The sequence below is a fragment of the Brachyhypopomus gauderio genome, chromosome 7, assembly GCF_052324685.1.
Source record: "Brachyhypopomus gauderio isolate BG-103 chromosome 7, BGAUD_0.2, whole genome shotgun sequence".
Lineage (NCBI taxonomy): Eukaryota > Metazoa > Chordata > Actinopteri > Gymnotiformes > Hypopomidae > Brachyhypopomus > Brachyhypopomus gauderio.
In genome coordinates, this window is record NC_135217.1 from 12,555,142 (window position 1) to 12,572,886 (window position 17,745).

General features: G+C 44.7%; 1 protein-coding gene across 1 annotated transcript in view; it reads left to right on the top strand.

The window, feature by feature from the left end:
* spns2 (SPNS lysolipid transporter 2, sphingosine-1-phosphate) overlaps positions 1-12,790 on the top strand; it is a 61,966-nt gene extending 49,176 nt beyond the window's left edge. The window contains exons 9-13 of the mRNA XM_077011790.1: positions 522-587; positions 1,242-1,340; positions 5,473-5,636; positions 8,287-8,323; positions 11,280-12,790. Of these exons, the coding sequence (XP_076867905.1) occupies positions 522-587; positions 1,242-1,340; positions 5,473-5,636; positions 8,287-8,323; positions 11,280-11,291 (378 nt within the window). The 3' untranslated portion in view covers positions 11,292-12,790. The remainder of the gene's footprint in view (positions 1-521; positions 588-1,241; positions 1,341-5,472; positions 5,637-8,286; positions 8,324-11,279) is intronic.
* The last annotated feature ends 4,955 nt before the right edge of the window (positions 12,791-17,745 follow it).

Consider the following 17,745-nt stretch of genomic DNA (forward strand, 5'->3'; position numbering starts at 1 on the left):
GTCTGCTCCTCAGAGGCGGGGTCGGTCCCCACACGCACGCTGCCCCACTGAGCCGTTCACGTAACTCGATAGTCGCGCTCTAATTCGCCGTTGAAGCGACTCAAAGGACTCGGGAGGCAGCTGGAGTTGAACGCTCACGACTAGCTGGGGATCCGTCACTCTTCTTGCTACAGAAGATGAAGAGGAGTCTGGCAAAACAACTGCGCTCTTGTTAAACTGAAGCGTTCCTCCATCGACTCTTGTTCAAAGCTCACCAACCGCCTGCTGCGGTTCGGGGCAGCGAAAAAAAATAAAGTATTACATTCCAAATGAGTGCAGCCTCGACGTAATAGCACGTTTTCATGTTCCAAAGCAGTTTTGTGGGGAATGCTGTATGATTCAGTGGATGGGGAGAAGCTAATTCTGTCACTGGCCTACAGCGTCAGAATATTCTCAGCTAAAGGAACTGAATGGTCTTTCACTGTGAGACCGGAGGTGGGGGCACATTAACCTTACATCTCATCTCTCTCCTTCTCCCTCAGATCTGCATCTTCATAGGAGAGACGCTGCTGTTTTTGAATTGGGCGATAACGGCAGACATTTTAATGGTAAGTTCCGGAAGGTTGCCTTTGTCTGTGGAAGAGAACGCGAGGGGCTGGTGTGAGGACAGTGGTCTGCTCTGGCTGGTTGTGTATTCGTCGTGGCCCCTTTATTCAGCTTATGAGAGTACAACTGTTAAAGGAAGAGCAGTAAGAGTTTGAGGCGAGGCCATGTTTTTGTGTCTGGGTGAAGGGAGGATCAGTGTATTGATGGAGGACTGAGAGAAAGAGCGGGAGGGCAGAGAAAGATGGAGAGGTTGGTTGACCTTAACGAAATAGTCCTTCCTGTGAAACGCAGAGGCCTCCTGACCTCTCATCCTGCCCAGCAGAGCGACAGCTAACTATGTGAGTGTGTTTGTGTGTGGGAGTGTGTGTGTGTGTGTGTGTGTGTACGGGAGGAGAGTATAGAGGGGACTGCTTCAGAGGACCACTAGCCAGAGCATGTGGTTCACTGTACTCTACACCTCCAGCCTGGTCAGCTCAGTGTACAGCGGATTTACTGGGTTTGTGTCATTAAACCCTAACCTCCTCACCCTGGTCTTTAATCCTGCGGCTCTCTCTCTCTCTCTCTCTCTCTCTCTCTCTCTCTCTCTCTCTCTCTCTCTCTCTCTCTCTCTCTCTCTCTCTCTCTCTCTCTCTCTCTCTCTCTCTCTCTCCCTACAGTATGTTGTCATACCAACCAGAAGAGCCACTGCCGTTGCCTTTCAGAGCTTCACTTCCCATTTACTAGGAGATGCTGGGAGTCCATACCTAATAGGCCTGGTAAGACTCTCTCTCTCTCTCTCTCTCTCTCACACACACACACACACACACAACCTGGAAAGAGTTTCTCCATCCCCCTCTCTCACACACACCCATATACATCCCTTTCCCACAGTAACATAGGGGGAAGGGGTTGAGTTTGAACGACAAGACAACAAGAATGATGGAGCTGCTGTAAATGACTTTATTCAGTGAAGCGATGCAGCAGCTCCTGGTCCCAGTCCTCGTGACCTCGTGACCCTGTGACCCTAAACATCCCTGCCCTTCCCCTCCTCCAACACACCCAAACCAGCTCGCCATCGGGCGTGTTAAAGCAGGGAGCCGCGCCCCAGTCCTGGGTGTGGGGCAGGGAGGTAGGCCAGTGTGTGAGCAGTGCAGTGCTGAACACCACAGCTACATCACCGGGCCACTGCGGGAGTGTTGAGTCCTTTATCGACTTCAATGGCTGCATTCTCCCAGGGGGACGGACACGTGACCTTCAGAGCTATAATGCAACTGGAGACACAAGGTTGATCTGCTTCATGAAATGAAGCCCTTGGTGGGAAAGACTATGTTAATGTTCTAAAGGTCCATATGTAGCTCAATATGATAACAGATAATCAGTAAATAGAACAGGAGACCCACAACATTGGTCATGAGCAAAGCCTGCAACCAATTTGAGAGATTCAGTTTGTTTTAGGGTTATGAAGACGAGAAGAGACAGGGAAGTTCGCTGCGTCCAGTCTGTGTCCTGTCAGAAATGTATTTGTGGATAAGTGACTTGTCAAATGTTGGGAAGGTTTGTGACCCAACTCCCACCCCTCAACCCCTGGGTCTAAACGATTTCAATGCTAGACAATAGGCCACCACTCCAGGCTCCTAACACCCAATGGCATTGTACTTTCTTCAGTTATCGGGAGGAAAAAGACGCTCTGGGCTTTGCCATTAGGCACCTATACCAGGACAGAGAAACAAATCCAGTTCAGATTATATTAGAAACAGCAGACGTGGTAAACTGCCACTTCCTGCCTCACAGGAAAACACCCTTCTGCTATGGGCCAGCTACACCCCCCACCCCACCCGCCTCCCCTGCCATACCAACTCCCATTTGCTGTTCCTGGCATTCTGAAGCGGAATGTTGAAAGCGAGTCCAAGTTAAACAGAGACTCCTGGACATGCTCTGGACGGGGTCATGACCCCTGCGGTGGACGGAGCACGCCTGCTAGTGAGCTCCGGGCTCTATTGTTTCTCTCACTCCTCGTTCCCGTTTCGAAATTCCTCCTCTTCCGTGTGATAACAGCTCCAAATACACACTCTTCACCCCTAAAGTATGTTTACAGCTCTATCTCGCGCGCACACACACACACACACACACACACACACACACACACACACACACACACACACACACACACACACACACACACACCCTGTTAGCCAAATGAAAACAGTGATTCTGACTTGACCATAATAAGCTGGGTACACAGTACAGTATCTCAACCACTCAAACGAATGAGCCAGAGATGAACTTGGGTGTTTATGATTAACCAGGTCCAGGGTCATGTACTACAGCACTTTTGCAACCCGCTCTGTGGGGTTCTGTTGTATTCACTGATACCACGAAGACCAGTGTGTTTCGTCCTCCCGTGCTACACGGTGCCAAAACCGGAAGCGCACCGAACAGATTTAGAAATGGCGTGTGCCTGCTAATGGAGTTGGCGCGCGCGATGAGTTGCGAACACGAAGGACTTTGATCAGAGGCACAGCGCTCACTTCCGTTTCCTGGCGGTGACGCGACAGGACAGCAAACCCAAATAGGCCACTCACGACAGCGGCTGGATAAGGGCAGAACAAAGCCCAGTGCTGTCGTCAAACCCTTACGCCACTGACCTCCTCGTTTACATAATACGATGCGCTAAATCACAGATTACCAGATTGACCATACCCCGTTGGCTTCTATCATCTTCCAAATCTCACAGTTTTGGGGTTCCATGGTCCAATTTGATATGATAGATTACTGGAGAACGCCTCCTGTGTTTGTTCATATGGTCATAAGGCCCGGTGGAGCCTGAAAGATCCTTGACGTTTGCGGCTGTCGCTCAGCGGGAGCGCCGGCGCATGCTAGTCCAGGATGCTTCCGGAAACGGCTGTCCTCTCTGCTCAGATATGGGGCCCCCAGCTAATGCTGGCTAAACACGGGAAAGCCTCCCATATCACGACAGCCAGTGGCCCACCGAGCGCCGCGCGTCAGCCGCGGCTCGACTGGTTCACCCCGGATGCCAGCTGGGCTTGTGGGTGGTGACACACGGAGCACACAAGCTACCCCTCAAGCTCTGGAACAGAACAAAGAAAGACAGAGAAAGAACAAGCCCAGGGTTGCCAACTCTCACGCATTGAGCGTGAGACACACGCCTTCGACTGTCTTCACACGCTCTCACGCCACACTTCCGATTTCTCACGCCGAAAAAACTAAATCTAGTTTATTTACCTCTGATCCATATCTGTGATTCAATGAGTTACTAGTTCGCTCTGGTGCCAACCACTGGCAATCTATCGATCGCGATATAATACTTAATTTGTGTCCATTTTACACCCCGCCCGGTAACAATTTACGTTCGCCACCACCAGCCCCCACCCCCCTGTCACACTCGCCCACTCCTCCAGGTTCAAATCTCACTCCAAGTGATCTTGAAAAGTTGGCAACCCTGCAAGCCGATCCAAGGAAACTGACAGAATTCACGTCACCATGCTCAGCTCCAGACCATGGCATGGTAACACGCTAAGACAGACAAGCAAAAAAAGCTTCTTCTGCAGTATTAGCTGAAGGCCACAGGACACAGCCTTTTTTTCACAGGAATCACCACTAATCCTCATTTCTGATCGAGTGGTCAGGTTGTTTGAACCAGTGTGCTCTTATAGTTGACAATTAGGCTTTTCATAGAGTACATTTACAATTGTGGAGGGAAGAAATTAAAAATCTTTCTCAGAAAATTTCACTGTTAAATGGAAAAAAACATTTGTACAACCTGTAAGACCTTCTAAAACAAAGTAGGTTTCAGCATAGCGGGTGGCACTGTACTTACCTCAGGACTAAACTATCACAAATGATCTACCACCCACAAAACATTATTCAGTAAAGCAATTAGACACGCGATACATAATCTATGCTCTCGCCTTCATTTTGTTGCTAGAAATAGCCAAGCGCTAATGTGATTTTGGCAGTCTACCTGAAGCATACATATGCTTACTTCCAAACATATACTGTGGTATACTTATCAAAACACCACACAAGTACACACTTTTTAGACTCAGCAATACTTTCTGCCCCAGGAGTGCTCGTAGGCCTTTCACTAGCGCTGATGCTAACGGATTAGCAGAACGGGTCAAACACTGCAGCCTTCCACCCTCGAGGGTGTGTGAGGGGATCCTTGTTACCACTCCTGAAGCCAGCACTAGTGATGACAGTTTGTTTAAAGACACATCTGGTCTTTCTGTAGCGCCCAACCTGTTTGCTTTCCTGTAAGTTCTCAGGACTTGGAAGATACGTAGGGTGGATCTACAATGAAATGGTGTCCTACACAATAACCTTCACAAGCAAAATTCTCCTCTAGTCTAGATAATGCGTGCTACATACTACTGTGTATTCCCTCAGGACACTGCTCTAACTTATTCAGAGCAATCCAAGAGGGACTTTCTGTGGGCCACAGGACCTGATCAATACCTTAATCATGTTTAAGTAACCTTGTTATTGATTAGACGACATGTTTGCGACATTCACACATAATCAGTTCATAATTCGTTACCTTAAGCCAACATTCCGATATGATATTGCGCCGTCATTCCTAAATGCTTAGGAACACAGATGAGTCCAGGGCCGGAGTGGGACACTTTTTCAGCCCGGGAGTTTCATGCGCAAATCCGGCCCAAAATTATTTTTCCCTCCCAATCGGCCCAAACTAGAGACTGACATGAGCCGGCCCATCGGGAATCCTCCCGAATCTCCCGATTAGCCACTCCGGCTCTGGATGAGTCCTTGGAAGCCATACTTGGGCATTACACAGCCTGGCAGGCTGCTATGCTATTGTTTCTTAACATGCTTTTCTCTGTGCGTGTGTGTGTGTGTGTGTGTGTATGTGTGTGTGGGGTCCTTCAGATATCGGACGCACTGCAGGAGAGCTACGCTACGTCACTCCTCTGGCAGTTCCTGAGTTTAGGCTACGCCCTCATGCTCTGCCCCTTCGTCATTGTCCTGGGGGGCATGTTCTTCCTCGCCACCGCCCTCTTCTTCCTTGACGATCGGGACAAGGCGGAGACACAGTGAGTGGCTTTGCTTCAACTCGTCACAATCCTCATGCTATTAGAAATGTTTTAATTGTGTGTGTGTGTGTGTGTGTGAGAGAGAGAAAACGGACTTTACCGTCCCAGTGATCCCCCCCGCCCCCCTCTGTTTTAGGCAAATCCACCGTCAGCTTTTTTCCATTTATATCTTTTAACGGGAATCTGGAGAAACGGCTGTTGCTATGGCGATTGCGGTGAGGTCGTAAAGCCTCTGTACCCTGGTCAATGGCATGGATCTAGTTCATCTATGAGGATGAACGAGGTGATGAGGGGAAGATTATAATATGCCTCTGTCTAAACAAAGACAATTCTGCACCGCATGGGCAACCCTCACAGGGTAATGCGGTGAAACATTCCACGCACTGCCATTGTCTCGCGGGCCGGAGTTTCAAACAAAGACGAAGGCATCCTTCGGTTTCAGTGATAGTGGAGGTAGACGCAACTGTTCCCCTTTGTCCTGAAAGCGTCCCGCTGCTGACCTCAGAGCGGCACGACACAGCGACTTTCCCCACTGACTTCACTCGCCTAGTCAGCTGAGTTCATGCGGCAGGAATTTCAGGCAGATGTTTCGTCTAGTTAAGTCAAGAATCATTTACAAAGACCTGAAAGTCAGCAAAAAACCCTGCTGTTGACAAAAGTTATTCTTACTACACACCCACCCACACACTCACAAGCATAGCATGTGTGTGTGTGTGTGTTTGTATACTATATATTATATATAGTATATACTTTTAATATATATAATCATAAAAACGGTCTGTTAAAAAAAAAAACCATGCGTCTGAAGGTGGAAGAATATGCCTTACAAGGCAAAGCGCACCAGAGTTTCAGAACCTCTAGACATGATTCTCTTTTGCATAGTTTTATCAACTGGACTTCCTGAGTTCGCTTCTGCTCAAAAATGACTTCCTTCCACTTTGGTCGGAGCCGTTTTTGGACGGGCTGGTAGTCTTAACATCCGTGGCCATCTGCGTGGTCCCTGTAGACAAGGGTGCGTCAGTTTCTCACGATCGGGATCAGTGGCACTTGGACCTAAACCAAAATTTAGCAGCATTTGACGGCACATGGCAGCATTTGACCAGTGAAGTGGTCAATATCTAAATCAGCAATTCAGTCAGTCAGCAGTCACTGGGTTTTTACCTCACTGTTATTTACAGTTCAGGTCAGTTCCTTTTGCCCTTACTTAAAATGGATTAATAAACTATACGATCAATAAACATATTAATAAATGTATGTACACATAACATATGTACGGTATATGCTTTGTGAAATGTGTGCCTTTGGAATGGGTAAACACGGGCCTTGACCGCAGCAACGCGGCGCTCTGTCGTGATTGGTGGCAGCTTTCCAGAGCTCCGCCCCATGGTCTGTGCCTCACCACATCACTGCACCACGCCCACTGTCCCGCATCCTGTGCATTAACCACACAGCCCTTTGTGGGCCCCAAGCAGGAACAGATAACACAAAGTCAGACGCAAAGGAGAAGGGGGGGGGGACGCACTTCCTGGGAACTGCACGGCTTCCGAGGAGCTCCGTATCGTACGCAGTAGCACCGCAGCTAGGAGATAAGGGTTCCTGTGCTCGGCTGTATGGCAGTGATGGCATGGGGTGGGCGTGTCCCACACTACTTTAAGGACATGATGTACATAATCTCCATCGATGCTGGCACAAGTCAGAGGGTGAAAACAAACCCAAGTACTGTCGAATAAAAAATAAATCACATCAGTAAAAGATGAGAGTCAGTCCCAAAAATTGAAGGACCATTTTCTTTATCTTATAAGAGATGAGCTTTTTGAAGCGCTGTAATTCCCCCATTCACAAATGTTTAATATGTTACTAAACATAAGAAGGCAGTCTGCTCCTTGGTTTGAGGGATGTGCCTGTATTTACCCAGCGCAGCGAAACACAATGAGCCGCGTTTGCATGCATAATGGCGTCTCTTTCTAGGGCTTAAAGAGTGACTTATTATTTCTAGGCTGCAGGCTTTTTTTGGCTGAGAGGAAACCATTTATAGAATCCAAATAAGAAATTGCTCAGAATGGCACTCACGCACACACACACACACACACACACACACACACACACACACACACAGAGCTCATATGTCTTGTTACTTTTACCACTGCAGCATCACAGAGCTGCCCCATGAATACTGGTAGCACTGACCTATGAGCTAGGGCACTAGCCTGCAGGGCACTGGCAAACCAATGGCTATGAAGTGTGCTTGCTAAAGTGTGCTTGCTAAAGTGTGCTTGCCAGGAGACAGAGAGAGAGAGAGACTGAAAATCAAAGTGTTCATCTGATAAACACTAAAAGACGTTACATAACAAAAGTTAAAGCTGCCTAAAATATCAGGACCTTCACTAAAGTAAAAGATGCCACAATTCCAGCCACCTTCTGCGTCCCGGCCCTGCTTGTCCCTCCATTAGAGCCCTCACACACAGTGCAGTGCCTGGACGTCATCAACCTTCACCTCTGCTGTCTGGTCCAGATCAGTTCTGAGACGTCAAAATTATTATAAAACCTGCTGAAGCATAAATTGACTCTAATCATGTCACAACTTTAATAGCATCCTAATTTTCCACTTTTTCTGCCTAATTATTTTGTTGTCTTTCTTTTGTGTCTCCAGGACGAATCAGCTCTCTCGGTCACCGTCCTCAGTAAAGGTAAGACCAAGAGACGCTGCGTTTTGCTGACTCATGTCCATCTCTCCTCTAAAAGCTCTCAAAGTAATTTCCTAGTACAGTCTGTAATTTCATGTCATTTGGTCGCTGAAAAACCCAATGATTCATGCTCATTTGTGGGCCCCTAAGAGGAAAGAACCGATGACATCTTGCCATTATAAAATGCCAAAAGAGTTTTTTGCCAACTTTTCTGATTTCTGTATCAAAATATATTACAGAGAAACATAGTTCTAGTTTTCTTGGGAGTTCACCAGGTAGGCCTGTTGGTTTTCTGCTGTAAACTTGGTTGTACAGAATGGAGAAGGAAGGTTGAAGGTCATTGGTTTCTTGGTGCCCTGACAGGGGTCTGTTGAGAACATCTCTGTTCTTGGAATGGTGTAGCACAGGGTCCAAGCTGGTGGAGGAAGGCGCTGTTATCTGGCAGTGCTGTACAAGCACGTTCCTACCCTTCCTCCACCCCTTATCAGCTGTGCGCACACACACACTCAGACACGCGCACGCACACACACACACACACACACACACACACACTTACCCCGTGCTTTTAATCACCGGAGCTCCGCTTGGCCCGAAACTAAAAGATCGAGGGAAGAAAGAAAGGAAGAAGAAATCAAACGGCCAGTCCACACTTTCCAGGGTTGTAAACACTCACAATGGATGTTTGGGTGTACCCCGCTAAAAATAACCAAGATCTCTGCCCTGGGGGAGCGTCTGCAGGGGCGGCTGTGTTCTCCTTAATCTCACCGCTCGAAGGCCATGGTGCTGGGGGGGAGGGGGGGGGTCCCGTGCTGCTGCATTCACCCGGACACCCGATGGCTCACTGACACAGATCCACATAATGCCATGAAGGCAAAGAATTGTTTGATAGGCTTGTCTTATCCTTTTACTGCACTGTATTTACCCTTCAGAACACAAATGTGCGTTCTTATACTTGCGTTAGGCGATGTGTGCTGAAGAGACAGACGTTAATCACGGTAGCTCCCCGGGAGCGAGCGCGGGGGGGTGGGAGCGAGCATGGGGGGGCCCAGCCTTGCTGAGAGTGGTGGCCATTAACAGGAGCTAAACACTTTTCCCTCCGCAAAGTTAATAGAGCACGTTGCGATGTTAATACGCACTGTAATTCGGAGCTGGAGATGGCGCGGAGGAAAGCGAAACTCAGCAGTGTCCTCCTCATAATCCACAAGCCTCTCCGTGTGCTTTAGTCTCCAATTTCTAATTATTGAAACCACGATTCGTTGCTGATTTGCAGCCAAGCTGTCCGAGAGGCTAAATTGGGTCGGCAATTAAAAGGACGTTAATAAAACTAGTGCAGATTCAGACCAGGTAGTCTAACATAGCATTGCCCTCTTGACATTATCCAGGAAATTAATCACCTTTCACTGATTGGCTGGGACAGTTGGCTCAGTCCAGCCTTTAATGCTTGGGACAATTTTTTAGCAGTTTTTTTTTTTTTTTTTTACAAATCTCACATCATAGTACAATTATATCACTTTATCCCCAGGCCTCTGTGATTTTAACCATCAGAGCTTCCCGGCAGCAAACCTTTCCGCACGCCTTGGAAACATCATTCCCTGCTCTTATTACACATTTGATTAGAGTATCATTTAACCAGTTAACCCAATGATGGGGGGCTACTAGGCTAAGGTAAAAGCACCTTATTGTTTCAGAGCCAGCATTAATCCAGCATTAAACCAGCATTAATCCAAGATGAATCCAGCATTGCAATGAATGATACTGGTTTTGCAACAGAGCTGCGTGTTGTCCCTATAACTATATGTTTTTAAAAATTTTTTTTAAGACATCACCGAATCTGCAGTTCTTATAGGCAAAGGAATAGAGTTCCAGAGACGGGGAGATGCTGTTGCAAACGCTCTATCACCTTTAGTTTTCAATATTGTGCGTGGTATGGCCAGTAAAAATTTATCACCTGATCTCATAGACCTAGGGGGAGTATACTAATGCAATAGTTCACTGATGTAACTTGGGGCTTGACCATGTAAACTTTTGTATGTCAGGACCAGAATCTTGTATTGTATTCTTAATTTAATGGGGAGCCAGTGCAGTTGTGCGAGTAAAGGTGTAACATGACAGTATTTTGATGATTTAGTTAGAAGCCTTGCAGCAGCATTCTGAACAACCTGGAGACGCTCTAGGGAGTTATTACTAATACCTGTATATAAAGAATTACAATAATCCAACCGAGAGGAGATGAAAGCATGGATAGCAATTTCAAGCTCAGAACGTGATACAATGGGGCTTAGTTTAGCCAGGTTCCGTAACTGATAAAAACAAGAGTGAACCAAAGATTTGATGTGAGTATCTAAGGAGAGTGCCGAATCAAAAGTTACTCCAAGGTTCCTAATAGCAGGATTAGCCAATTTGTCAAGGGGACCAAGAGCTTCCATTATCTTGGGTATGAATCTGTCGGGGGCACAGACCAGGACTTCAGACTTTTCCTCATTTAGCTGTAGAAAATGCATATGAATGCATATGTATGCATATGTATATGAATTTGTTGGAAACAATTAACCTCTTGGCCTAAAACTCACTATGGCTCAATGAATCTTTTAATGGAGAATGTTACAAGATCAACAGGCATCTCTAAGAAGAGTGGGTAGCCCACCCAACAGTGAATCTTCAGAGAATCACCACACTAGTTTAGTAGCACATTCGGCTCAGCGACCAAAAGGACTCTGTTCATCTCTTTCTAAATTTAGCAGGCATGCCGACAGTACCTTGATGAGTAAAGGAAAGGAAAGTGTATCCATTTATTGCTGGAAAAGGAGTGTCAGGAGAGGCTCTGTGTCCGCATACATGTCTGCATGACCCAGAAGGCACAGCGGACAGATGGCATGGTGGCCTCTGAGTGATAATTGCATAGGAATATCCTGTTGGGAAGCTGTTCTCTCACTGTCTCTCTCTCTCTGTCATCTCATAGGTCACCAAGTGAGAGGAGGGCTGGAGTGGAAGAACTGAGAGGGTGGAGAGAGGGAGGAAGAGAGAGAAATAGACAGAGCTGGACCTAGTGGACACCCATGCTGCATGCCACCGTCACCAACATCGTCGTCATCATCAACAGACGTCATCAACAGTCATCATCAACAGACGTCATCAACAGACGTCATCAGCCATCGTCTTCAGCGCTGCCGTTCTGTTGCTATCTGTTGTGTAGAGGCTTCCTGAACTTGAGCCATTGAGATGCTTCATCTGTCACAGGAATCATCACATCCCACCATTGAGATGGAGCGGTGTGGGGACATCAGCCAACAGGCAGTTTGAGGGCAGCTCTCGTATGAAGATGTACAGTATGGGGGTTTTAAGGGCCTGCAGGGCTCAGGGTTTGGGACAGGGGTTCAGTAACCTCCTTAGTGCCATACTACTGAACACGGACACACACTCCTGTCCAATCATGCTGCCTGTCAATCTGCACCAAGTGCCATAGCATCACATTCCTTTAAGGGTCCAGGACTAACCACGCCTACAGCCAAATGGAGTTCACTGATAGGCCAAAATTGTGTAAATAGGTAAATGAAGGAATCAGTGACTTCACAATCATCTTGAAGAAAAGCAGCTGTATGGCTTGCCTGCCTTAATAATGCTGGCATGGGCAAATGTCTGGTCCCTGATCACTTTCCTTTCATGTGTTTTTCTTTCCTTTGCTTTTTTTGTCTTTCTTAGTCTTAGCACTTACTGATTTAATGCAATGCCAGTAAAATGCTAAATCAAGCAAAAATAATCAGCTGAAATATCATAGTTTTGCGCTACACTTATCTAATTGCGTTTTTAAGAATATGAAGCCTGCGGTGTTTACCCAGAGGCATTGCTGGGTAAAATCAACATACTATGGAACATAGAGAAACACTGGAGTGTAAATATGAACTAATTTAACTTTTTTATCCCTTTTCCCTCAACTTTCTTCTATGTTTTCAATAATTTCTAATAAATTGGACATAGGAAGCTCACCTATAACATGCCAAGGAGAAAAGCAGAGCAGAAATAACATTAACAAGTGCGAAAAGCCCAGGTGGCGGCAGCCTGCCTTGTGATTGAGTTTTTCATTGAGGGATTCTTTACACAGACTGCTAGCCCACCCATAGAAAAAGGGTCAATTCTCCATTAAACGCAGGATAAGATTCACAAAAGCCAGTCTAGAAGAACAGCGGTCTTTGTATGCTCCTTCAGTCATAGATATCCCTTTCTGAAAGGGCGGAGGAGAGAGAGTCTAAGCAGGGATACGAGACAGCTCAGTCACAAGTTAATTAGCTACTGAAATCCACCCAAGGAAGGAGAGAAGTGTGTGTAATTCTGAGCTAAATCTGTTGTTTTTATGAAGGGAAGATATTACTTTTGGGTTATATGCTATAAAAGCTTAGAATGCGATTTGAAAAAAAGGAAGATGTTGACCACTTATTACAACAAACAGCAAATTGGGATGGTGTGTGTGTGTGTGTGTGTGTGTGTAAATATAAAATTGACCGTAAAAAAAAATTTTCATTCAAGCTTCAATTTAATTGTAATGATCAGAGTGAACCTTGTTGCTGAAATAGAACTTTCATAGATTCAGTGAAAATTAAATGTTTGAAATGCTACGCAGTAGACATACTTTTTATAAATTAGGAGAAGCACTTTGCTTTTAAAGGAGTTAATCCTGGATAAGGAAAAAATTAGAAAAACTCACAAGAGTAGGCAGTGTTTACGTTTTTTATTGTGAAAATATATATTATTGCTGTTTCTCAAATTATTTGTAAGTCTAGTTTGTAACATATGCAATTTCATAGAACTGACATCATTGGAAAAATGAAAAGCTTTGATGAGAGCAATAATTTATATATTTTCACATTGCTTGAGTTGTGTTGATTGAACATTAGGGGTTTCTCTCTCTTTCTTTCAATTTTGTGTGCAACATTTTGAAACCTTCCTTTACCAAATGGAAATGAAGTGTCTTTGAAGCCGTAGTGTAGTGGACGTTCTATCAAAGACAGCCAGAGGGGGCGCCTTTTTTCACATTGAAAAAGAAGGGGAAAAAAAATAAAACACCTGGCATGTAGATTGAAAGGTTGTTTGTTCAGGAAGAGACTGGGAAATAAGCAAGCAAACAAACAAAGCTTTGACATCATCTGTATTGTGAAGGTCTGAGTCATCAGTGGGTTTGTGGGATAGCATCCTTATTTGCCAGTTAAATTCTCAGAGCTTTCATCGTGCCGGGTAAGAAGCTATCTGAATGTGAGTCTGTCCAATCCAATGTGTTTACACATGCAAATTCATTTTAATTAAGGTTTTTGTATTATCATTCTTTCAAGGATGTTTCCTTTCGTTCTTTTGACAAATATTAGTTTTATATATAATAATGCTAAAAAATGGAGTTATATTATGCAGCAATTTTAATATATTGTTACCTGCAGCTTTGATGCAATGTATTTATTTTTTGTTTGTTTGTTACTATTGTTAAGACTTTACAAAGGGAAAAACAACATTATGAACATTATGAATATTCTGTTTACTTATGTCCTTTTTGGTTATGAAATTAATCTATGTATCCTTATCGGTGAAGAATCAAAGTTTTATCATCTCAAAAAACTGTGCTTGTTCATACAAAGACACGTGTACACACGCTCACAAACGCACACCAAATAACAGCAGAGTGCGAATTTACAGCACCCGACAGCCTCCGTCAACAGTTTTTATTTTTTAGACCAATGAAATTATACTCTTTTAATATGTATTTTGCACAAGAAATAAGGGTGTCATTTTCAGTCCTTTTCTTTTCCTATCTAATAGTTGTACACTGGCTTTTTGCTACAGGGACTGTAACTGTTTAGTTGTGTTCCAAATCCGATCTACATGCTGCCTACAGTTTTGATTATGTAGACAATGCTTAGTGAAAAATGGAGCCCTCCACGGTCCTCACAGAGCACCTGCAGGTTGGGGACTCGAAACACTAAAGTGAAATGTGTGTTTGTGAGATGGTTTTAATGGAAGAAGCATGGGGCTTGATGGTGTGTATTGAGGATGAGTTCTTTCTTGTTATACAAGAGTACTGTAAAAAGAAAACCTGTTTCTGATGTTGAGCAGAAACTCAAAAGGGGATTTTATTTTTAAGAGCAAGCGTGATTAAAGAGAACAAACAAAAAAAAAGTTAAACATTATTATTGCTATCTAGGACGTTACTGTGATACTCCACCTGGGGTGTATGAGATGTAAACATATATGTCAATGATCAAAATAAACTTATTTAATCAAATATTATTATGGTAGAGCTATTTTGTATAATCTTGTTCAAATAGAAGGCCACTGTCAGTACTTTCTGTGGTATATGAGCAGTTGTGTGCAGTCACTCTCAAAACTGGAATGTTCAGGGTATGTGTGCGTCTTGAAACCTTAAGTGCCTCGTTATGAGGTGAATTCTAATTCTGCTTTGTGACCACAGAGGAGCTTTAAAAAGAATTAATGAAGAAAAGCTGATTCATTGCACTTTGTACACTGATAAACAGGTGATGCAGATGGAACATAGTTAGAGAGTTACAAAAAAATAAAACAAAAACAGCTCATTCTCAGGTATTTGTGGGAGGACGCCCAATCCAGGTTGTAGAGAGAAAGGGTGCATGCATGAATGAGCCCTAATGTAGGACTGCCTATGGCAAATACCTGAGGCAGAATGGACACTTTCATAGCCATGGAACAGAAGACTTTCTCTTCATTTCTTTTTTTTTAAGAGGGAGGAGGTGGGTGCCAGCAAGAAGACTGAATTTCCTTCAGGCACCACAAGAGTCAGCCCTGATTTAGGGGCCTGAATGAAGTACCACATTGTTTAGAAAGGTGCCCTGCACCTCTGTTGCCCGGCAACAGTTTCTCATACCCCAAAGTGGGGGGGCTGAACTGGTAACCTGCAAAGAAGGTCACAAGTGTGCTGACAAGACAGACGCGCGCGCGCGCGCGCACACACACACACACACACACACACACACACACTTTCCATTTACACTCACTAAACTGTTACACAAAAAAGACAACAGTGTTGCTGTGTTTGAGGAAATATGGATAAGCCTGACTTAGCCCAGTAACAAAATGCACACACTAGCCCTTTTCACACATATTCACATCACATATGAAAAACAATATTTGCCCAAGGTGGACCACAGTTGCCTCAAACTGCGCACCAAAGCAGATTGAGCAAGTTCGCAAATATCTGCCCCAGTGTCTGCAGCCGAGGGCACAATCACCTTACCAGCAACGCGTTTGTAACAGTAAAAAAAAAGCCTGAGGTTGAGACAGGCCATGTAGGTGCCAGTCCAGGCTGGTGATGGTGAGGGCAGCACTATCCCACCCTAGACAGGCATGAAACAGGGTTATGTTTAGAATGATAGGCTTGCTAAGTTCAAGTGAAGAGGAAGTAGGTTGAATAATGAATCACATTTCACAGAACAAATGCAGAAAATGGAATGGTAGTCAGTTAAAGGCAGTGTTCTGGTTTTGACATAATAGAAGATTTATGTTAATTAACAGCATTTTGAAGCATTTGAATAAACCGTTTCCAACATTGTGACCACCAATCATATGAAGGTACCAGAAAAGATGGATGGAGAACCATCACAGAGTCCACATACCAGAGCATAGATGAAACAGGAAACACTAGGGTGTAGACAGGAAACCACGATTGCCTATGGTCATCTGGAAGTTCCACATGCCTTGCTTAAGACTGTTCAAATATTTCAGCATGAGAAGAAATAAACTATAGCAGGTAACTGTAGGTGAACCCTCAACCCCAATATGTAGCACTGGATTTTAGGACAAACACCACTTTCTGTTTTTGAGGAATATAAATCTAGTTGTATCAGGTCAAGTCTTGTTATTCAATCACTGGTGTGTCCTAAACCACTTGACAGTGTACATTAAGATTAGGATTTTAAGGTTTATGATCTTGAGTGTGTGTGCGTGTGTGTGTGTGTGTGTATACTCACACATGGACCTAAATATAGGTGTCTTTAAAAGTAAAGAATTATAAGCAAGAAACAGGAATTTCACAGGAAGAAAATTCACACTAATAACTGGTGGACACAAGATTAATGGCCTACACAGCACAGACAAAGACACACAAAAACACACTACAAAGCTATTTCCAAAAACTCTTCAGCAAATTGCACAGAGCACAGGAATCAAAACAGAGAGGCTGTCACAGTAACCACAGTAATGAAAACACAGTAGCCACTTAAGAGAGCTGGTCTGTTAAGTGGACACGTTTAAGAAGGCCAACACTTACTATTAAGTCCTGGAAGACAAGTTGTGACATCCGTGATGTTCCACCCACAGACTGAAAAGACCCTGAACACTTGCCCTTTGACTCTGTGGGTGAATCTACATTGAGGGTATGAGGGACTTCAAAGAAACAGGTGACGGGACTAAAGTCAACCAAGACCACGGAAGCTGAGGGAAAACCAAGATAAACACTTCTGGTAGAGGGGGGGGGATCACTCATCTTTCACCTAGCTAAGATTTTAAAACCACCAAGTCCACTCCTACCTCATACACACACATCCAGTGAAGTAAGCATTGCAACCACATTCTCATCTCCACGCATCGTGTTCAAGCACGTGTCAAACACGCAAACAAGCCACCAAGCACATTTGAACCGGTGGCAGCGGTTGGTTGACGCCCACCCACACGCGGTACAAAATTGCACGTGCGCGAATGTAAAATCCGAATCTGGCTGCTACAACGTATCCCTGTTGCACGCGCCTCGTCTCTCTCCAAATCAGTCAAGTCCTGGAGAACTCGAGGATTGGGCTGTCGCACCACACCTAAATAAATCATGAACGCTTTGGTAATGAGCCGATGAGATTAAGCAGGTGTGCTTTCAGGGAATGCTCAAACGTACGCAATGACGTGGGCCCGTTTTGAAATCAGCAGCATAATTATGCGTTAAGTCACAATTGTGTCAAATTCGACATTGACCAGCGAGTCATCAAGGGTGTTTCTCAAATGCTTCTCTCCTAGATGGTGTCTCCAATTCACCTGGGAAATTTAGACCCGTATCTTCATTCAGCCGTGCACCCCCGGTCCTGCTCATAGTTAGACTGGGTTGTGTGAAAAAGTGAAATCTAACTATAGGCTAATACGTCTTGTTTAAACGTTTTTAACAAGAAAAACGTTTTCAAAGCATTTCGTTGTGCTATAACGCACGAATAGCTGACTCTACACAACAATTACATGGAACTGCATGAAATTACAGTAGATTAGCCCATAAGACCATGTAATTAAGCCCTAATGAGATTTTATAAGACTGGTAATTATGATTTAACTCATTATGATGAATAAATTGGTACCGTCCGTTTTATTACTAATTTTTTATGCCAGTGGTGTAGGCACGTCATGCCTTGCTTACGAGAACACTGCCCAGTGAATAAGGC